The sequence below is a fragment of the Solea solea genome, chromosome 13 (genome assembly GCF_958295425.1).
Source record: "Solea solea chromosome 13, fSolSol10.1, whole genome shotgun sequence".
In the NCBI taxonomy this organism is placed as follows: Eukaryota; Metazoa; Chordata; class Actinopteri; order Pleuronectiformes; family Soleidae; genus Solea; species Solea solea.
This window is the reverse complement of record NC_081146.1, coordinates 21,671,307-21,695,189: the sequence shown is the minus strand read 5'-3', so window position 1 is coordinate 21,695,189 and position 23,883 is coordinate 21,671,307. Positions and strand designations below refer to the sequence as shown.

The window sequence follows — 23,883 nt, the reverse complement described above, 5'->3', positions numbered from 1 at the left end:
TCTGCTGGGAAAATGCAAGCATTCCGATCAGGTTTGCCGTTGTCAACGATGCAAGTGCTCGTTTCACGGACGAACCCCGGGCACAAGCGCCGTGTGAGTGGCGCGGACACCTCGGTGAGGCGCTACCACCACCGTCTCCTCGCGTAATTCGCCACAAACTACGCTTGACAGCTCCCGAGGAATACAAAGTGCCCGGCGGAGCCCGGACGCGGTGCTTTATGTGTTGCCGAAGAGTGGCTGGAGAGGTGAGAGCGGAGTCGTAGTAACTTTAGCGTGCTAAGTGCTAGCCGCGGCTAGCTGCGTGGTGTCCACAGCAGCAGTAGCTATAAGTATCCGGATGATTCAGCGGCTCTTTTACGTGGCATGGAGTGTATGTGTGGATATTGTTGTCGGCTGAATTAGCGGCCATAGAAGGGGAAGCAAAAGAACGCCAGTGAGTCAGGAAGCTAAGACGGATCCAATCAATGGACAACGAGCTAGCCGCGGGTAACGTTGAGCTAACGTCAGTGGGCTGTGCTGCCGCTGGGCCCGTTAGGTAGCTGATGTCTGGGGCAGTTAGTCCAACTCTGTTGTGTTACCAGAACAGCGAGACTATACTTGAAGTCGTTTACTCTGAGTTGATGAAGAGTTTATTATGGCTCATTGATACAGGACAAGGCAGTATAGTATGAGACATTGGCTAACACTAGCCAGGGCAGCATCTACTCATTAGACGTACTGTACAGCTATAAGTGGGGATTTATTATAAATAGTGTTTGAATGTGACAATGCAAAGCTCTCACTATCCATGCATTTCATTGTTTTCAATGAGTTACGATGCACATTATTTCCCACTCTGTCAAAGCATCACCTGATGCATCACTACTGTGTTCAGATCACTACTATAATTGAACCATGTTTTTTTTTAGGACATCCTGTGTGTTTTCTCCATGTTCTCCCACTGTCCAAAAACATGCAGATTTGGGGATAAGGCAAATTTGACTCTCCGAATTAACTGTGGGTGTTAGTGTGAGAGTTGATAGTTGCTTGTCTCTACGTTGCCCTGTGATGGACTGGCGACCTGTCCAGGGCGTACCTCGCCTTAAGCCCCATGTCAGCTGGCATTGGCACCAGCACTCACCCTCAAGTGGTAGAAATTGGATGGATTCCATGGGACATAATCTACAGCCCCAGAAAATGCTATCAAACTCCATCCTTGACTTTGTCTGAAAACCTAATAATCAATCTCCTCCTCACCTCAGCAGCCAGTTATCACAAACAGTCATGGACAGTTTCAGACAAACAAGAATCACACTGGACAATTGCACAGATTGGACAGGCACACTATTGACATTCATTTAAGGATCCACTAAAGACTTTGAGCTCCCTGAAAGCTCATAGGACTCTAAAGCTGCTTTCAGACACACAATGAACTCTGGAGATTCTGTGTGTAGGTGGCTGTATGTGTGAATGCAAATGTCCATAGAATTTGCACCAGAGATTTTCTGGATATTCTCCTGCCAAATCCCTAGTATAATCTCGAGTTAATATCTGAGTAAGCTTATGTGAGAATGCCGCAGGAGAAACTCCACAGGATCCAGTAAATGAATGTGTGATTGCTGGGATCCAGACTCACCTGCTTTTGAGAACACAACTCACCCAGACAATGTCCTGCTGTGTTTGTTATGTGTGAATGTTACCCTTTGGAGAATTTACAGACCCACCTGACATGTGTTTTTCCTATTGTGCTCTTGTCCAAATGTCTGCCACGAAAAAAAGACCCATTTTATTAGAGCATTGTTCAGTCCATTCAACTGTTTCACTTATTTTTCAATATGTTTATCTGTCTCGAATCAAACCAAAGTCACACCCATAGCCAATAGTGCTGCTTCCTACATTCAAACGTACATAACATAACACACACACACGGCACCTTTAATAGAACAGGACATCACACACTCTTTCAACTGCCATTTCAACCTGCTGAGACTGGGCTTTAAGGTGCAGACAGGCTCACTTTGGATAAAGCTTGACCCCAGAAGCCTTGGACACCATTAGGGCCCCTCCAGTCTTACCATGTTCCATGTCAGCACAGAGTTGGGAAGGCTTCCAACTTCCAGGAAGTCAGCTGCATGAAGCTAGTCCAATATCTTGTGCCCATTTGAGGCGACAGATTGACACCCAGTCCAAACGTGACCTCACCTGGAAGTTAGTTATGTCTACCTCATGAAATTCAAGGAGGGTCTGAACAAAAGATGGAAAAGAGTTTCATGCAGCTTGGCTCACATGTACATGTCCTTTGGTTCCTTTTAGTGTCGGTTTTAGCTTTCCACACATGTACTTGATCCCGCCCTCTTTTCCATTTTGGTATATTGTCCTCACTGGAGTTTGTGCAGTCCTGTGTACCATCTGGAAAGTCACAAATTTTAAGGAGTTCAGTCCTTATGCAGTTTTATGATTATCTTTGCCATCTGTGTCGCTATAGTAATTTTATGTTTCCTTTGACATTTAGGAAGCCAGAGCCATGGGTTTCTCCTTCAGCCTTCGATGAACTGAGCTAAGGTGGATCCACGCAACTCAGCCAAACAGTCCCTGCCTGCCGTGGGGACTTCCTTCTCCCCATCACACACTCGAGCAATGGCAGGCTTCAAGCGGGGTTATGATGGCAAGATTGCAGGCCTGTACGACCTGGACAAAACACTGGGCCGTGGCCATTTTGCTGTGGTGAAGCTGGCACGCCACGTCTTCACTGGGGAGAAAGTGGCAGTGAAAGTGATTGACAAGACCAAGCTGGACACTGTGGCCACAGGTCACCTCTTTCAGGAAGTCCGCTGCATGAAGCTGGTCCAACATCCCAACATTGTGCGCCTGTATGAGGTGATAGACACCCAGACCAAACTGTACCTCATCTTGGAGCTAGGTGATGGTGGTGATATGTTTGACTACATCATGAAGCACGAAGAGGGTCTGAACGAAGAGCTTGCCAAAAAATATTTCGCACAGATTGTCCATGCTATCTCCTATTGCCATCGGTTGCATGTGGTGCACAGGGACCTGAAGCCAGAAAATGTGGTGTTCTTCGAAAAACAAGGGCTGGTTAAACTCACCGACTTTGGATTCAGTAACAAGTTTCAGCCAGGGAAGAAGCTGACAACGAGCTGTGGATCTCTGGCATACTCTGCACCTGAAATACTTCTGGGGGATGAGTATGATGCTCCAGCCGTAGGTATGGAATTCACACAGGCTGATGAATGATGCTAAAGGGATGAAATGAGTCATGCTGTGAATTAGAATGTGGCAGAGGGTTGCAGCTCTGCACCGCAAAACAGGATGTGAGCAAGATGTTTGATTTAGACGGTTTAGGAAACTTTATTGCTCACACACCCAGGCACTGGAGGCAGTTTATCTTGTCTTGTGCATTGATTGTTTTCAATTGGACAAACCAGGCTCGTTTTCTGTTTCACCACAGTTGACTTTTTAAATTCTTCTCAAAGTTTCTCCTGAGATATTCTACCTCAATCCTGACACAGAAACTGGCAACACCTTAGCACAACATAAATATGTATTTTTTGTCAAATGGCAACATGTTTTGGAACTACATAGCAGAGAGATATAATATTCCACTATCATTCAGCCCTAGTTGGCAGTGTGGCTCCTGGTCATCACCATCTGCTTCACATGTTTTGTTTCTCGTTTACACATCCTTGTCATGACTTGTGTTTGCCTTAATCCAGAGCAACCGTCAGTTGTTGTTCATGTGCCAGAATCTTAAGCAACACTAAATATTCACAGTCGATCTCGTTCTAAATGTCAAGCTGTGTGTTCAAGCGGTGTGCTTATATAATAGTAGTTGACACTGATCTTTTTGCTGGCTGCAACAGACCATGTGCCACAAGGTCAGCTCTACTAGCACTGATGTCCATGGGTGTCCCGTTGCACTAAATTAACTGGCTCATTGATTTTCTTAGAGGGCTGACAGAGTGCAGACAGATTGATTGTGTGTCTTTCCATGGCATGATATTGTATCTGTCACATCAGGAAGTGATGGCAGAAACATGGCCCTGGGACCAGTTTTTGAATAGGATTATAAGATGTGACCAGTTCAGCTTGTTCCTCAGTGGCATGTTGTTTCAGTTGGTGCTGATTGTGAGTGAGTGTGATAATTTATGCACGGATAAAATGCATTCAGAGGCAAACAACTAGGTATTATTTGCTTCTCCATTTTGGTTTCACTACTCGTAAAGTGGAAGCAGTGAGTATAGTGTGGTTACTTTCTCACTGATGTTTACACACAAACTGACTCATTCCAGCAACTTTGATGTGGTATTCTTGACCCTGAGAGTGAAGGAAGGGAAGTGATGTATTGTTGTGTGTTATCCAGTACATCAAACACTTACTATGTATAGCTTGAAACTACCTTTTCCTGATTTTTTTTTTTTTCTTTTTTAAAGATCAAACAACCTGGATGTTTGTAACTCAGTGGTGCTGATGCATTTACCACCAAGTAACAACTAGGGTATTGAGCTTTAGTACTTTTTTGATTGGCTGGACATCATTTAATGCTATAAATGTGTTCAGATTTCACTTCTACCTAAGTGAATCTCATCAGTATCTGTGAGCCAATTGGCATGAATATTACAGTCTAATGGCGCATTTCCACCGGTTCTACTTGCCACGGCACGGTTTAAGTAGCGTTTCCACTAGCCTAGTACCTGGTACCAGGTACTATTTTTAGTAGTACTGTAGATCACTTAAAACTACTTAACAATCCTAAAACAACTACAGAAGTGTGGTGTAAAGTCACGTGTGTGTGTGTGTGTCGGTGGGTGTCGCGTATAAAACGAAGTCACTGCATAAAACAAGTAACCGCAGTTTCACTCCTGATGAAACTGATGACTCTGCCCACATTAAGTAGGTACTTTTTTGTAGTGGAGATGCAACCTAATTGTGCCGTGTCGTGCCGAGGCAAGGCGAGTAGAGCCGGTGGAAATGCGCCATATGAGTGCTAGGGTTGTGCTTGTGTAATGAAGGTATGTCAAGAAAATCTATATTGCATTTCACCATAATGTGGAATGTAATTGTTTGTTAAAAAGGATTTGAAAAAATTGGTATTGGAAAAAGGAATCTGTAAAAAGGTCCAGTCATTGATCCCCTATGGGGAAAAAAAAACTTTAATCAATACCCAGCCTCACCCATAACCAGTCATTTAGAAAACAAATATTCTGGTTCCATGAAGAAGAAATAATCATGTCAATAAATGACAGGGCTATAATGCTGCTGCTACTTTGTATTTCAGTTCAATTCAACAAAATTACACTCAATAGTATTTATTTTCCAGCCTAAAATAAGTCAGAACAGTTGGCATGACTACCTCACTGTGGCAGTCACACCGTATGCAGCCCCTACTCGTGTCACTGCATTACTAATCCTAATTATGTTTGCTAGTGATTATTAGTGTCTCGGCTAAGTCTACCTAAACATGTTTTATTGTACACATCACAATGTGCCAAGTCACTTGACACTGCCCATCCCTAGTCTGAGCACACAGTAATTGTGGGTGATAGAATAAATACACTTTTATTTGAAATTGGAAAGTATATCAAACGTACGGTGTGAAGTTCACATTCCTGCTGTAATGATGCTGCAGTCTCGCACACCTAGGTCAAAAGGGCTGGGGTACCCCTGAGCAAGGTACCCAACCCCCATTGCTCCCCGGGTGATGATCAGTGTGGCAGCCCACTGCTCCTAATTCTAGGATGGGTCAAATGCGGAGAAATCATTTCCCTAAGGGGATTAATAAAGTATAAGATTTAGATTTAAGTAGAACCTGTAAGGATCTAGCAGAGGGTGCTCATACGTGTTTCTACCATATCACGTAACATAAACCGAGTTACAATGGCAAAGACCGCTGGAGCAGCGACAGCACCTTGGAGATTCAAGCCTACATGAGGGAGTCTCTGCCGATATCGAGCTGCTACTTTGGTAGAGAGACATGGGCTTCACACAAAGTCTCATCCTAATAGAAGAGGCTGTACCAGTTTGTTTGTGTTTAACACATCATTTGACACTGTGACTATCACTGACCCAAGTTTAAATGAAACAGCTCCTGTCGCCATGTGTGCTACTAACTAATAGCAGCAAGTCCATATTATATTGCATTGCATGTGTTCCTCTGACATAAAACTCTTTCTTGCACTTGCCCCAAACACCGCTGATCATTCTCTGAACATTCTCACGCGATTTATAGACTCACTGGTTAAAGTAGCGGAAGTGAACAGGATGCTGTTACTGTTGTGGCATCTCCCTGCAGTGTGAATGTCGGCTCCCTCTCAGGATGTACAGTTTTCTACTCCCTAACGTGTCTTTTTGTCGAGCATAGTTTAGTGTTACTTATTTCTGTCAGTTGTGTCTCAAAAGTCAGGAAGAACCTGTGCCACTTTTCACATTTAGTCAGTCATAACAACATTGGAAATATACTGACAGTGAACTACATAAGCCTCTCTGTGTACTCGGGGTTACCTGAGCGTGCAGAGGGACCAATATGTTCTCCCTTTTTAATTCTCTGTTCTGCACAATCAATTAACTCCCTTGCTAGGTTATGCTAGTAGGTTACAGTGAAGGCGGTGATGTTGAAAAATGACAGCCCTCGTCTGTGTAAAGAAAAAAAGAAACCTTGTGTTGGATGTGTTTGTATATTCGGCAGCCTTTAGCTGATGGAAAACACTTATCTTATTAAAGCCTTTATGTATACAAAATCTATAAACCTATTAACTGCTCTGTGCCTGTACCCCACAGAGCTGTTCAGGAGGTTTTGCTGTCGGCTCCATTAGGGTTATCAGAAGTTTGAAAGCAGCTAGAGGGGCTCATAACAGCAGTTCTGGTTATATTTTTTTGCTGCTACTACATGGGCAGAACACTTGATTCAGGCTGTTTTTTTGCACTTTGCCAGGGGATGACAGGATGCTGCAATTACACAGTTCTGTGTTGACACAGACTGGCTGGCTCTGATGAGTACTCATTCTTTTGGTTCACACCACTGGGCCCAGAATCAACCTCCTAATTATCTGTGTTGTTTACTCCCCAAACATAATATTAGTAAAGCTGAACTACCAGGGGGTGGAAATGCACATTTAATATAGGGATGTTCCAAATAATTGATTCATTTCCTTAAATGAGAATTTATCAACTAGTTTGAAAGTGAGTAAACATTGTAATTAGGATCAGGTTAATGATGTCATATTGGTTTGCTGAGTGTGGCAACAGCAGTGAGGCACAAGCAGCTTTCTTATCTGTTTCTGCAAGTTAATGCCCACATGGCTGTATTTAATATGGATACACAATATTCTAGTTCAGATGAGTATTGTTTTTTATTTAATTGAATTTGATTTTGCTTCATCAATCTAATTATTTTTGAATCTCAACTCGGATCTCGATTTTATCTGTCGATTACTTTCTCGGGTAATCGTTTGGTCCATAAAATGTTAGAAAATGTTGATCAGTGTTTCTCAAACCTGGAAATGATGATGTTCTCTAATGTTTTGTTTTGTCCACAAGCCAAAATGATTCAGTTTTAATGATTTCTTTGTTATAATAGAGCAGACAAACCAGGTAATATCCACGTTTAAGAATGAAAGAAGTTTGAGTAATTGTTTCAGCCCTAGATCTGACATTGTTCAGCATGAAAACAGCTTCTCTTCTGTCCCTTCATGGTTTTAATACTCTGCCTAACCAATATCATCTGGATAGTACAATGTAGCCGGTGTTGGCAGATAAAGGAAACTTAAATAGATTGAGAAGCATCCATTGCTATATTTGAATATCTTTGAAGGATTAGCGTGTCACGTAATACTCGTTTGCCGTGATTTTTGGAAAAGGTGACAACCCTAGTTCTAGGAATATGTCATTAACTTCCTGAGTTCCATGAGTTGTAAATTCTTCACCTTTAAGCAGATGGTAGAAGATATCATTACCTTGGAGCCTGACCAGACAAAGTCTCTCATCTTCTGGCAGCTGTATGAGTCTCATCCTGGTTTGTGGTGAGCAGCTGCTTTGTCACATCACCGGGCAACTTGACATAGTGGTAAGCAAGGTGCGCACCCTGCAGCTATTGCTGTGGAAATCCACAGTAATGTCTGAATCTTGACTGAATGACCACTGATTGTTTTTGAATTGATAAGTTGTTAACGGTAGGCAGAAGCCTTTACTGACATTTTTGTTGATCTTCAAACACAGTGCCAGCTCAGGCACCGTACAAGCCCTTGTATCAGGGAAAAAAAACCTCAGAAGTTGTGGCCTATATAGCTGCTTTGGCATGTGAATAAGGTAAAAATGTCAAGAACATACAGTTTGCATCTTGTTCTGTTTCCATATATGTGTGTATATATATATATATATATACATACATATGTATATGTAGTGTTATTAATGACCTTAGGAGTTGGCAGGTATGTTCTACTTCTACATATCAGGGACAACACGAAGCATCAGGAGCTCACGGCATGTTTGAATTGCTACATCTCAACTGTATGTCTTGTGAATCAGTGTTTCTGTGTCCTGCATTGCCAAGTTATAGTTATGTCCATATACTTGATGATTCTACAGTTTTATTCTGGGTTTTTCTGCATTAATTCCAAAGCATATGAATGATGTAGTAAAATATTGACAAATGAATTGTGTTTGTATACAGTCTGTAACCGGTGGTTGGGATAAGGCTGTATTCCTCTGCAGGAACTTTACTTCAGCAGCTTTTTCCTTCATAAAGGATGCCTGAGAGAGCCATGTCAGTTGCGGCTTGCTGTCCTTCCTGCACTTTGCCTTGTGGCTATTGTCCTTATTGCAGTGCTGCCAAGCTTTTCACCGTTTCCTGTGGCTCATTTTCATTCTACTGCTCATGTAGCCATGCATGCAAAGCGCATACTCAAAACTCAGGCATTGTTGCGTTGCTGCGTGACACTGACGATACAGGTCCTGGTAGATCGATAAAAACCTCATGGCAGAGTTTTTTTTTTATTGTTTTCTTTGCCTTTATTCTGCACTCTGTTGTAATTTCAGCGACATGAGGAGCAGATAAGTGAATAAGAGGGGGCAAGTTACCTGCACTTACATCATTGTAGTTGCCGTGATAACTGACTCCAAGCCCTCAAATAGCCATAGCATTCATAGACTGCACTTCAAAAACTTTAACACAGTGATGTGGCGTAGGCCTTTATGTTAAGGGAAGTAGTGGCATTTATTTTGCAGTAGTTCTGGTGTGAATTGATGACCGTAGGTTGCATCTGCACACACCGCTTTGTATTGGAGACTGGAAAGACACCAGCTAGTTGGCTGGTCAGAGATGACCTTTTACATCTTGTAGTGATTGCTACTATAGCTGTGTTTCCCTCAAGTGGAACGGTTGGTTCGGTATGTATTTTTTCACATTTACATTAGGAATACTACCAAAATAACTTTTCCACTGGTCAAAATACCCATCAACATTTACATGGCTGTTGTCTGCAATTTGGAAAGGTTTATAATCAGCATTCATTTGGGTCAAATGAGTCAGTAGATGCAGGTTTTTAATGGGCTAAGTTTAGCAATGATGGAAACTGGACATATGGGTGAACATTCTCATTTCTTCATTTGGCTGTAGTTACAGCTCTTCATGGTGCTTTCTTCTGTTGTGTGTCCTGTTACCGTCTTCCATCATGTTGGATTGCGGTACGTTCATGATGCTGTACGTGCTTCACCAGAGGAAAAATAAAGGGACTCGTCTTCTGGCAATGGGAATAGAGGCAACTGCCTTCTTTTAGTGGGTTCAGCCACTTTTTATACCCTCTAATTTCTGTGTAGAAGAGGTACGAGTAAGCCAAGTTACTGAAGTACACTATATACTCTCACATACAACAAAATGGTCTTAAAATGCACAAATTGCTAAACTGGAGCTGCATACTTCATCACTTCATGGAAACATTACAATATGGGTTGGCTATGAGCTGGATGCAGAGCTGTGTGTAATGTCACACAATGTGTTGCCAAAGATTTGTATCTGTATCTCTTTTCCTTGTCAATGTGGTTTGACCATCATGCTCTTACATGTCATATACTCATATTTTCCACTCCCTTTAATTCTTGAACAGCAGTCTAGGTTGAGCTGGCAGATGTCTAGACTGCTCTAGATGTGACACATCTACTATTAATACACACACTGAGCTGCTGAGTGGGACAGCTACTCTCTTTTTGACCTATCCAATAGTTCACATCCAGATAAAGCAGCCAGCACTGTACTGCATCTGAATCAGCCAGATGTCAGTTCTTTTGCTGTTCTTTTTCCACTACCACTTGAAATGCACATGATGATTTATTTGGACGATGTAATCATCAGATATGTGTCCATGTGTCCATGTGTCCTTTTTTTTTTATTTCTTGAAACCAATTGTGATATCTTATCTTTGCATATGGGCCAATAAGGTTCAGACCCAATAGGATTGATCTGTCACCTCTTTTTATAAAGCTGTTCAATTGAACTCTTTTTCTGCACTACAAAGAGGAGAAGAGCATGTTGAGTAGATCACAGTTGTGCTGTATATCCAGGGAAATTGGGATGAAGAGGAAGAGGTCAGGATGAGCGAAACATTGGAGGCATGACGAGTGGTGATGAAGAGTTGAGTACGGCAGAAGTGAGGCGATACCGACATTGACTCAGGACAATTTTGATGGCTTGAAGAATGGGGGAAAAAGAGAGCTGGTGAATGATGATGGCGCAGGTGTCGGGACAATGGCTGGGGAAGAATAACTGATGAAGGCATATGCAATGAGCTGTATTATTATAGAGAAAGACAAAGGTACAAAGGCATAGGAGTCAAAGGAAGGAATAAGTAGGGTTGAGTAGAGGAGGAGAAGCATAGAAAATCATGATAGTGTTTGGACGGTTCGGGTGATTTTCTTCCAGGTGCACTGATAAGGCCAAGATGGTAATACAAGTATTTTAATCATGTCATGTGGTATTAGTGTTATATATCACTTCCTTTTTGAAAAGTAATGAATGGTTTCAATGTTGTGTCTGTCTGTCAGTGGGATTAGGTTGAAATTTCCACATGGATTTCTTACATAGTGGCTGGTTGAAGAATGGAGCAACAAACTTATGAACTTTAAGAGTCAATCTGATTCAGGGTATTCATATATATGTTTTTTTTTTTTACTCTAACATTGCAATTTATTACATTTAAATGTAAGGGTTGCTTTACAAGTCTGACCAAGACTGTGTGAGACAAAGATGGTCTACAAATATTAGTGTGAAGGTCTGCCATGTTATTTTGTGCCAGTGTCTGTTTTGTTTTTTATTTTCCTAGAGGGCCTGACAGAGGCATTTCATTCTCTAGTTTGAGATGAGGAGCCAGTGTTGCTATGGTAACATGCTCTGAATGTGAGTAAGCTAGGTGTGAGGTAGCACTCCTGTGGTCCCTGGGGCTCTGTACCTCTACTTTCCCACCCTTTACATCAGTGGTTTTAGTCAAACATTGGCAGAATACTACATAGACTAATGCAAGAGACACTGACAAGGTGTTCAATTACCGTTAGACAGCTTTTTACAAGTGGAATGGAAGTTTGTGAACTGTTCACTCCCCCTTCACCAAAGGTCAAAGTCTTATAGACGCGGGATAATTCACAAAATAACATAAACTTTTTTCCCTCAACATATTATTGTCTTTATTCTCAAGACTTAAGCAGCTGTCAAGTTTATTAAGTAGACAAAATCAGCCAGGTTTTCAGTCACAGTGTGTCTCAAGGTTGCATGTCCTTGTCCCAATATACAAGCATAAACAGATTTATTGATTTTGAGTTTGTCTGTCAGAAAACAATGCTCATTTCCAGCATGTCAAGTGTCATTCCGAGTCTTCCTGTTTTTGTCACTGTTATCTTATTCTCATGTGTACAAACTTGTTCTTTTATTTACTATTGAGCCCAGGACCGCTCCAGTCCGACTCTCCTCTGACTGAACATAAACATGCGATAATAATTCAACTCCCAATCACATTATCTGTGTGTGACATTAAGATTTTAGATTGTCAGTTTAGTCTGACTATTATAGTAATTTGTTTTTTCCAATGTCACAGAAACGCTAGTTTACACCCATAAATACTATAAAGGGATTTCATTGTTTTTGAAATTCAGATCAGGAGAGAAGCCCCCTCCAGCCATCATGCTAATATAAGACAACATGCAGCAGGCGATGCCTGGGACAGAGCTGCATTTTATTCTGGCTCTGTAGCTCTCTCATCCATATTCAGCAGCGTACATGTATTTCTCTTCTCCTTCCTCTCTCCTTTTCTCCTTGCCTGATTGTCATCTCGCTCACACTAACCCCACATGCAAACCGATATTCTTTACATGCGTCCATATTTTATATTCTGTCATTTATGCCAAAAAACACATCCTCCTTCTCAAGTCAGTGAACTGGGGATGTTCCGTTGGCTTCAATGCGTTCTGGCTACTCCTGTGTGCCGTGGTTCAATAACATCTGTTGTTCTTGCTCTCACTGAGGAGGAATATGCCTCAGTGGTACAATTAACATTTGGAATGGCATAGGACAAAAGTAGATTTAATTCAGTACCTGTATTTAGTCGTCGTAGGCAAAACATCCCTTTACTTCCGCACTTATGCTGACGGCATTGTCAAGTATTACTCCTAAAACTTTTGGCTTGAATGTAAAATCATTTACTTTGCTATGTACTTGCTATGTACCACTGTAGTTCTTAGCTGGGAGACACAGACGGCACATATTTGAAGAACGTTGTCCTGTAGCTTAAGTGTGGTAACGTCTTAAGCCGCACTGCTCCATCCAGTGCTGTTCACTGCAACATGTTGGATTGGATCTGCATGTTTTTTCATTTTTTTTTTTTGTTGTACTCTTCCGTAACTTGCAAATTAGCCTTTAAAACCAGCGTAAGAACAATTTTGAAACTTGTGTATTTTTGCAATATCACTTGAACTGCCCTAACCACTCAGTACACCTGCTAGTGACAGCACCATTGATGTCTATGTGATGAAAATCTGTTTGTGTCTGTATGTGTCTGTTTTAAGAGTCTGAAGGTCTGGAGAGAAGTTCTGAGTACTCTCCTGGTTGACATGTCTGTACATGTTTGTGACAGCTCAGTTGCCGTCACAAGCTCTCTGGTGTGTGTCATTTCAGAATCGGAATCAACGTAAATGCCAAGTCATGAAATAATGCAGTTAAAAGATGAGGTTTAATAAGGATCGTTTGATCACGTTTTCCCGTCGCTAATACAACAGCCTTTTATTTTATGAGCAATATATAGTATACACCATTCATAAAGATATTTTTGTTTGTTTTGTAGTGTAACTGTGTGTTTAACTGTATATCTTTGCTCTTCCCTGCTAATTGGCTACCATCTTCACTCTCAGAGGACAGAGTCTGACCTCTTTTCCGTGGTGTCTAACAGGTGTTCACTGACCACTCGGTTATTGCACATAATGTTAAACACACACAGGTGCTGTGATAATTGAATGGGCCATGACCTTGACTTAGCCAACTTGTTTTTCCCATTTATTTTGTATTTCTTGAAGTGATGCTGTTGAACGGCAGCCTCACATCGTAGATGCTGCTATGTAAATGAGGCAATTTCTTACGACTCATCCAAGAGTAATGTAAGCAACTTTATTTGAGTTATACTGTTTACATTCTGGAAGAAAATTAAATCGACCAACACTCAACAGATTTGCAACAACTCTTATGCAAATGCTACAAATGATATTCACCTCAATCAGCTAAACATATGTGAGAAGACTCCCTGTATGAGCACTCCAGTTAAATATACTCTACTTAGCCTGAGGCACAGTCCTGCAAAACTGGCACAGACCCAGTAAAGTGTGGCCTTAAATTGGAAGAGTCCCTATTAAGAGATGCTAAAACCACTTGATAATCAGTCTAAAATCATTTTTTTAATGCGTCCGCAAATTTGTTTTCCTCTCTCACACTAACCTAGTAAGTATTGAGGGCATCTGAGCATTTGGGTGTAATTAGAAAGTTGCTTAAAAATCCTCATTGTGGTAATTACTCGAGAGCTGCCAGAATTCCACTGGAGCTGCTGTGATGTCTTTTCACCCCAGAAAAAAGTTGGCTGCTGTGGCACAGCTGCTGCTCATAAACGAGAGTGAGTGAGTGAGGGAGAGAGGGAGAGAGAGAGTTAAGGACACTGCATAGTACCAGAATAACAGGAAGCTGTTTACCGTCCTAGCTTCATGGCTGTTCATCACCCCCCCGCTGTTAGTTGTGTTACTTCGCTGTATGCATGTGCATGCTCGTATATGTCCCTACAAGCGTTCGCCACACAGTTGGAGCATCACATGTTTCAAATGGCTACTGGATACAGCAAGATGTTAAATAGGGATTGGCATTTTTCAAGCAAAAATGGGATTTGACAGTCACTAGGGATTATCCGATGAATATTCATATCTGATTACTGTATAGTGTCACAGCACATATACATGCCACATCTGTTGCACGTGTCTTATTTCAGTAATTATGTTGAACATTTATATTGCTGTCTTATCGGCTCACTTTGCAACTGAATGATGCAGCGTGGATAATCCAGAGCAGCGGTAATACCTGCATCATTTTCAGTAATCACTTTTCTCTGAAATAAACTCAGTCTCCGCCCATCTGTGGTGCAACTCCTCCTCCACCAGACAAGAAAAGGTTGTATTAATATCAGGGCTGCAACTAGCAATCATTTTCATTATTTGATTTGTTGATTATTTTCTTGATTAATTGGTCCAGAAAATGTTGGTCAAACCTTGAAATGATGACGTTCTTGAATGTTTTGTTTTTTCCACAAACCAAAATTAATCAGTTTTAATGATTTATTTGTTATATGGAGCAAAGAAACCAGAAATATTCAAATTTAAGAAGCTGACAAATCAGAAACCTGTTTTAATTAATGAGAAAATGCTCAAACCGATAAATTCATTATCCAAATAGCTGATGATTAATTAAGTAATTGAATAATTGTTGCAGCCCTAATTAATATAGAGCAGTGTTTCCCAAACTCGATGTAGGTACCCACTTTTTATAGATGACTAACATTGGCCACATCACTGAGAGCAGATTTGTACATAATGTAGCGACTGATTTACAGCCACATCTGTACAAATAAATCACTGAAAGGTTGGGAAAATTCTGCATATTTGTTCGGGGACCCAAAAAAAGTCTCCCCTGTGACACATTTGTGGGTCCTGACACCAACCTTTTAGAATCTCTGATACAAAGCGAATATAACTATATGTCAGTAAAGCGTTGCCTCCTGTCTGAGATGTGTCTACATTTGAAGATTTCCCCTGTACTCTTTTAAGATGGCAGGGAGTGATTGTTCTGACTGACAGACAGAATTGATTTGAAAGTGATTGCTGCTGTGATTGGGGGGGAACTGAACACATGAATTTAGATTGCGTTTCTTTGTGTCTCCCTCTTCCTCAGATATCTGGAGTCTGGGCGTGATCCTGTTCATGTTGGTGTGCGGCCAGCCTCCCTTCCAGGAAGCCAACGACAGCGAGACCCTCACCATGATCATGGACTGTAAATACACTGTACCGGCTCATGTCTCCAGCGCCTGCGAAGAGTGAGTTATGGAACCTATAGGAGAATGAAATATGACAGTTCAACAGTTCATTATATCTAATATCAACAGTGTCAGCTTCCTTAGCTGCACACAGGTCCTATTTCACAATGCTCACCACTTTATGCCCGTGTTTATTGGAGGAATCACTGTTTTCCCAGTGTGTGTCTGTGTGCTTACAGTCCACATACTGTATATGTGGTTTGGAGAACGGCCAGTCCCATTAAGCTTAGAATGGCCCTGTAATCAATAATCAAAATGCATTCGCCTGGGGTATTTGTGGTAAAACTCAACTAGAGTAATATACAAAATGTGTCTATGGCTGCAAATGATTCACAGTGCATTATTCTCACCAGAAAAGGTCATTTATAATTACTGATTTATGATGAATTGATTACTGAAGTAGTCGTCAGCTATTTTGATAATCATTTAATCCGTTTGAGTGTTCTCTAATTTTTCAGCTTATGCAAGTCCTGTGGAGGTGGCGTCCTGTAGTCCTTGTAGAAAAATAGTACATTTCTCCCATTTCTTGGGAAAGATAGATTGAAGGTCATCCTTAACTTTATAAAGACCATTTTTTGAGACTTGGAGGTTCAGGTTTATTAGTAATATTTTAAACCAGTCCTTCCAGCACCCTCGAAAGTACACCACCCTAACTGTTGGGTTGTAGTCTTGTATCTTGTCAGACATATTCTTTCCCAAAATATTTTTTTTTTATTTTAGGGCATGACCGAAATATACGGGAGTGATTGGCTCCCAGGTTTCCACACGCCCTCCAACACTGCTCAGGTGGCTTAGATTGTTTACTTTTGATATGTGGAACTTGCACCACAATGCTGTGTGCTCTACAGTGTGATATTTCTAGAGGAAGTTCTTTCTCCCATTTTGCTTTAATGTATCCTGTGTCATTTCCTTTTTGTTTCTACTTCACCGATTTGCATTTAGCTTTGTATTACTAGAATAGGGGTAGTGTTTTTGAAAAATTGTGCTCCCCAACCTCAGTTTCCTCTGAGTTGAGAAATATCTGCATTATTTTCTTTGTTACGTACCCACCAGTGACACTTGTTCCTGTTAGCGTAACTGTTTACATTCTGGGAACGAGGTCCCGCCCCCCTACGAGTGGGTCTAAAAAGTGCAGAAACAGCGTTGCAGTTACAAGCCTCGGACCAAGGCTCAGACCAAGTGTGATGTATTCCTTTAAGTCCTTTAAGATTTCAGAAAAGGATTTTCTTGTTTATTGTTTTATATGCTTTCGCCAAAATGTCCACCACTGCACTGCCTTCCTCACTCAAAACTGGTCTGACTTTTTTGTCACACTTTTAAGCTAAATATCTTCTCAATTCTTTAAAACAAGGACTTAATATTGAATCATTTTTGTTCATCATCATTTTGAGATTTATGGAACAAATAACTTAGAAAAAATGGACAGGTTAATCAATGGAGACAATCATTAGTCGCAGCCCTGTTTTTTAGTGTGAAGCCTGGAGTTGCACTCCTCCCTCTCACAAAGTCTGCTTGAATTTATTTATTTTTTTACTGTTTTCATATGATTGCCTGCTGGTGTATGCTGGCCAACTCCACAGGCACCCAAAGTACTTTATGCTTCTTTTTTTGCTCCCTGGCTTTTTTAAATCGCCTGTTGCGATGTGTTGCATGCATGGGACAGTTATTTTTACTTTTTTAACAAAAACCTTAGGCATGTTTGTGTGACCACGACTGACATGGATTGGTAAAAGTATGGAGTGTAGGCCTTTTAGATTATGGATCGCGTCGTGTCTGCTAAAAACTAGTTACTAACCATTTCAAAATAATCTCTCAAAAATGCTTCTGGCTTTACTTCATGGCAAAGTGGATCTCAGTGGAAAACAGCAGCAGCTACTGTGATTTATCTAAGCCCCAGCAGACCAATTTGCTCTGGTATCTGGCAGAGAGTGAAAACCCCTTCAAAGAGCGGCGCAGTCCAGCTGCACCCATCAACACACGCTCCACGCTCCAGTCGAGTCAGGCTGGTTGGCAGAGGCACGAGCAGGTTCTTTAAAAAAAACATCACAATCTTGATTTTTGTATGCATTATCTCTCTAAAGATGGTGCTGGTTGAACTTTTGAACCTCAGAAGATGATTCACTTATTTCCCCCTCCAGCAGCTGTGGCCAAGCTCAATTAATCATATTCCTGATGCTTTAAACTCATATTGTTTTTTTTTTTCATTATAATGACATTATAATGTTTTCTGTTTAATTAATAACATAATTTATAGTTTTAGACGGTTGGAGGTAGGGGATACTGTATAAAATAATGTAATTGCAGTCTTAATACCATTTCATTTTGAAATCCCACCCTGGTAATGAGCAATGGCATCCTATAATACAGGAAATAAATGCTTATCTCCTGTGAGTCGAGGCAGACATCTGACTAGATTGAAGTACTAAGCTTTAGCAGCTGGGAGCAATCTGATGGGCTTGTGGGTTGAAGAGATGATTGTTGCACGCCGAGTCTGCAGGCTTATGGTTTTTTATCGAGTATTGAGTCATATCGTTCGAAAAATATCCAAACTCTTGGTTCATATGCTCGGCAGCAAACTGTCTGGAGAAAAAACAGTTACAGACTTGATTCAGACACGCTCGGGTGAGGACGAGTTGTTGGACTGGTAGAGCTCACATTCCCCGTGGTTCAGCAAGTGAACCTATTCCTGTGCTCAGACTGTGAACTTATCTGAGAACAATGAAATTAAAATCATGTCAGCTGAGCTCACCACAGACAAGGTCCAACTTAGCACAGTTTCAGCTGTTGGTGTGCACATTATAGTATATAGTCCTGCTGTTATTGCTGCTGCTGCTGCTGCTGGTTGTCATCCTCGGGGGAAGAGAGCCTCACCAGCTCTGACTAATCCCCAGTGTGTCTGACAGATAGCAGAACACTGTTCTGCCCAGCCTGTTGGCCTGTAGCCTCCATCATCATGCAGTCTGCTCACTCTTTATCACAAATGCATTGGGCATTTGACCGAGTCTGGAAGATTTAATTCTGCAAAGCCAAATTTAGATGATGTTTGCACAGTTTTGTCACAGTTTTTTAGTTTGAAGCACACGTGTGAGTCTGTGGGTGGGTCTGAGTGTGCGCAGATGCCATAATAAGGCCCTGTGCGTGAAATAAAGTTACTTATTTAGATTTATGTCGGTTTAAATCCATGCATGTCTCAGTAAAGTCAAACTACGTGCTGCCGTCTGATCACATCCTGAGCTCTGACAAAGCAAATGTATTGCACTTTCTGTCACTGTACAATATTCTATGTGTATGTTCTATGTGACATACAGATAAAACTAATACTTGTGGTGGATCTGGTGCCCAATGAGGGCTGACCTGCCAAAGGGAACATTCAGTCCTGTTGTATACAGAGCAATAAATGTTCTGCATAAAAAGATTTTAGGCAAAAGCTTCTTTATATTTAAACTTATATAAGCCTCCACTTGTAGAGCATGAACTTCTGGGAGGGAAACAGTCGTAACATTTAATTAACATAGTATATTTTCAAGTTCTTCCACAGAAAACCACATTTTAATTTAACTTTTGTTGCGTTGCTTTTACTGACAAATCCTCTTCATGCTCATGTTCCACCAGCAGCAGTAAATCATTGCCTGGGGCCTGAATCCTTCAGAGTAAAATAATTATTTAGATATATACTGGCACAGATTTAAGTAGTGTATGGAGTGCAGGGCTGGCAAATAAGTAGGAAAATATTAGATCAAATTTTAAAAGAAATGTATCTACGTTCATGAGCTCTTGGCCAAACAAACTAGTAGACAAACGGTCTACATTTATGGCAGTAGATGTTGGGCTGTTAATTTTCGATATACTGTGCAGCCCTATTTACATCAGTTAATACTTCAAGAAACCTAAAAGCACCAATGTAAGTGTTGCTTCTTCATCTAATTGTACTTCCATTATAGTAAAGTAACATTTCCATGACAAATATGAACACAAACACTTAAGGAAATGGCAAGAGGTTCTTTCTGAACATAAAAATGTAAAAACATAAGACAACACAAAAATGCGAAGATTTAAATGAGAAAAAAGCTAATAATGAAGAAAACGTGGTCCTGATGAGTCGGGTAGTGGAGCAGGTGATCTTTCAGGCACCTCGGGAGCAGCCGCAGCCTCGTGCACCGTTTTCTGTCACGCACAACGGAGCCTTAGTGACAGGTTGACAGACTAGAGAGTGCAGGAGAAGTTCTTATCTGTGAGAGAGAACTCTTATTGCATGCCACTCGCAGGTGCACACACACACAGCTGTAGCTGAAATGACGAGGTCTGGCTGTCAGTGTGGACTGTAAAAAACTTTATAAGGGGGTTGGAGCAAGCACACGATAGAGTAGTGCACAATCTACACTACAATAACCTTCAACCCTTTTTCCTCCCATTTCATGACTGAAAATGGCTTTAGAGATCTACAGTAATGTTAGTATGAGTTTAAAAATAAAGGTTAGATAAATGGGCAGATATTTATTGATCCTGAACTAGGATATTTTAGTTTTACAGCTACACTTTTACAACTCTTAAAATATAAAATACAGTATATAGAAGGATATGAGAGATGAAATGCAAATACAGATGTAAACAGAGTATAAAACAATAGAATAAAGTGTTAAAATGCAAGGACATATACACCACAGCTAATCAGAGGAAAGGGAATAAGGGTATTAGAAGACAACCATACAAATCAATCAACAGTGATTACTATCTATAAAGTGCAGTTGTGCAAATGTGACACTGCGGTGTTAATAAGTAGATTGTGGTTGAGTATATGCATCAAAATCTAATGATTTGTGAATAATGTGTATATAGTTGAGTCAAATGATGATGTTGATATACTGAGTTGTGAGAAGGAGTAAGATTAAATAAGCGTAGGCTTCTTCCTGCTCCTTTTGTTTATTTTGTTTTTATAGATCACTAGTCCTTACGTATGTGTGATAAGCTTTAGCTCAATTGTGTGAGTGAATACATTTTCATAAAATAATGTTCTCCTACTCTCTCTCGTCCCTCTCTCCTCTCATCCTGGCTCCAGCCTTATAGACCGCATGCTTCAAAGAGACCCCAAGCGACGAGCGTCTCTGGACGAAATCGAGACGCACACCTGGCTGCAGGGGGTGGACCCGTCCCCGGCCACCAAGTACAACACTCCGCTGGTCTCCCACAAGAACCTGTCCGAGGAGGAACACAACAGCATCATCCAGCGCATGGTGCTGGGAGACATCGCAGACCGAGAAGCCATAGTCGAGTAAGTTGATATAGACCTCACTCCCCCTGCACTTGTAAAAACAGTGGGGTTGAATATTCTTACTTTCTTTGAACACAACATCAGCGCCCCTTTAGTTGATCATGCTTGGGTTGCTTTTACCCTGCTCTACTTTACTTATTTTTATCCAATTTACACATCCTAAAAACATTGTTGATTATTATAGGTTAATTTATCAGTGCCATTTTTTTTAGTTTACACTGCAAACTAAACTAACAAAAGGCTTGAACCTGAGCAAAACCATAAAACAATGACATCAAGCATCACCTCCATACATGGTTTAAACATACAACTGTTAAAATAAGTTTTTTTTGAGCTGCAACTAATGATTATTTTCATAATTCTCAATTGATCGTGTATTTGTTTGGTCCATAAAATGTCAGAAATGGTTGATTAGTGTTTCCCCAAACCTCAAAATGATGATGTTCTCGAATGTCTTCTTTTGTGTCTTTAAACCAAAATGATTCAGTTTTAAAGATTTCTTGGAGTGGAGAATGAATGGAGCAGAGAAACCAGAAAATATTCACATTTAAGAAGCTAAAGAAAAGCAGAAAACTTGTTTTAATTATTAAAAAAAATCCTCTTAAAATGGATTATCAATTATAAAAATAGTTGACGTTAAATTTAGTAATCAATTAATTGAAAAATCGTTGCAGCCCTTAAGTTTTTTAAATGCATAAACATTATGTTGTTATATTGACTTTTTGTTGCTGCTATTTTATTGCAGTAAAATGATTCCACATCTTTACTGTAAATGACATTTAGCCACAAAGACTCTTAGTCACACTATTCCATTCTGTCCTGCCACATAATGAGCGACTGGCCTTTTTTTTTCATTCTCCTATTTGAACACAGAACAACACTAAGAGAGAGAGAACACCTGCAGCATGCTGACAGCATTTTCACTGTCAGTGTTTGACCCCTGCAGCTCTTAAGATAAGCCTGTTGTGCTGCGCTGCATGCTGGGAAAGCAGTTAGAGCAGGAGCTGCATGGGGAAAATATCAAGAGGAAGAAAAGCATGAAACATTTGTTGATTTCAGAGTCATGATTTCAGGTTAACACTTGTTTCTCCTCGGCCTTGTTTCACAGCTCACTTTCTATCTCACACGACAGAGGTGTGTGAACGTGACAACAGAGAAACACAGTGTACACTTGAGTGGAAACATTAAGGGGGCTGTTCTATCAACACATTCAGGCTATTTGCGTAAGAAGGAATTAGAGTTGTATTAAAAAGGTTCGGTTGTAGCTGTATTTTCCACAGATTCTGTCAAAGACAATGACAATTTTTTGGGTGTTTTGCACTTACGGAGAATCTGTGCTCTGTATGACCAGTCAAGCCACAGTGATGTCAGCCATCACTGGTGTTTCAAGCCTTGAGTTTCATATTTTGTATGTTTGCAACAAGGCACATATTGGACAGTACTAACTGTCAATCCCACAGTGTCCACACCCCCCAATACATGCAGTGTTTTATGCTCTATTTTAGTCTAAATGGGACCATAAATCATAAAACAGACATCATGGTGTATTGACGAAGACCTGATGCTAGTAAGTACGATCATAAAAGCCTCAGGAAACATTTACTGATGTTGTAAATCAAGTGAGTAGTAGGCTTATTTTCTCAAGGCCATTTCAAGAGAATGCAGGTTCAAACACTTTGTCCTCCAGACCCTCAGATTCTGATTTCTATACACTTTGTATAGTTTATTCTATACACTATACTCTTTCTCTCTCTTAAATGATTTTATAGTGTATAATGTAGCTTCCATGTGTGGCTGCTGTTGTTTTAGAGCCCTGGAGACCAACAAATACAACCACATCACAGCCACATACTACCTGCTCGCAGAGAGGATCCTGAGGGAGAAGCAAGAGAAGGAGGTCCAGACCCGCTCGTCCAGCCCCAGCAACATCAAGGCACAATTCAGGTAAAGAACGATGCACTGTGGGGAAAATAAGGTCACATTCAAAGTCTACGACGATGCGGCGCGCGTGACAAAATTACCAGTTTCATTTCCAGAACACAAAAGAGCGTCCTTTTCCGTGCTCTGGCTTTGAATGACGATCACTCCGGCCTGTCGCGTCACATCCAGCCAGAGTCACTTAAAATTCAATGTTGTAATTTTCCTCGGTGGTGTCCGTGTGTGCAGGCAGTCCTGGCCCACCAGAATGGACATGCATCAGGACATAGAGGACAGCTTAGCAGCGTCCTCCATCTCCCACGCTGGAGGCCCACAGACTCCAGCTCGCAGCACGGAGAACCTGCTCAACGGACATCGCTCCAAAGGCCTGATGGAGCTGGGCCGACGAGAGGAATCGGTGACTGACTCGGCGGCTCAGGTACTCACATCTTCATCATGCTACGCATGATTTCAGCTGTTCTCAGAGAGCTTCTGTCCATAAACGGAATTAACACTTTCTCACAACTTACTTCTTCCAGGGAGCCTGTGCTGCCGCCGCCTCTGCTTTTTGCTCTGGTTCAGGGATCATCAGGGCTCCAGCTCCCTCCACCTCAGCAGCAGCCAAGCAGCGAACATGCCTGTTCAGGTCTGATCCCTGCGTCTGACTTCCTTCCTCTTTTTATTTACAAACTGAAAAAGAAGTAGCTGCTATGAGGCACATTATTATTATCGATCAATGTCAGTTAATTTTCCATTTAATAACACATTTCCGAATTGAACTTTGAGTCCCTGACACCTCAATTATGGACTTAAGATACTGTAGTGCCTTACTTTTAAATGTAAACTAATGTCTCTTAGATTTCAAGCTGTTGACAAATGAGTTCACATACTGCTGAAGGAACCTCTCAGCGCCACGTGATTCTCTATTTGATTGTAAATACAGCAAAGCAAGTCAGTGTAGTAATGCAAACCGGTTACAGTATGACTGAAAACACGCCCCACGGAAATCTCCAGAAGTGAATTCTAATGCTCAAAAAATCCATTGGTTCAGCAGTTTGGAGAAAGCAATACTTCTTGTCCCTGCCCGACCCTGCACTGCTG

The 23,883-nt window shown here is 41.1% G+C and overlaps 1 protein-coding gene across 1 annotated transcript in view; it reads left to right on the top strand.

The window, feature by feature from the left end:
• Window positions 1-23,883, top strand: part of snrka (SNF related kinase a) — a 29,176-nt gene continuing 5,293 nt past the window's right edge. The window contains exons 1-7 of the mRNA XM_058647885.1: window positions 1-245; window positions 2,492-3,205; window positions 15,455-15,596; window positions 20,653-20,865; window positions 22,675-22,809; window positions 23,032-23,221; window positions 23,322-23,428. Of these exons, the coding sequence (XP_058503868.1) occupies window positions 2,617-3,205; window positions 15,455-15,596; window positions 20,653-20,865; window positions 22,675-22,809; window positions 23,032-23,221; window positions 23,322-23,428 (1,376 nt within the window). The 5' untranslated portion in view covers window positions 1-245; window positions 2,492-2,616. The remainder of the gene's footprint in view (window positions 246-2,491; window positions 3,206-15,454; window positions 15,597-20,652; window positions 20,866-22,674; window positions 22,810-23,031; window positions 23,222-23,321; window positions 23,429-23,883) is intronic.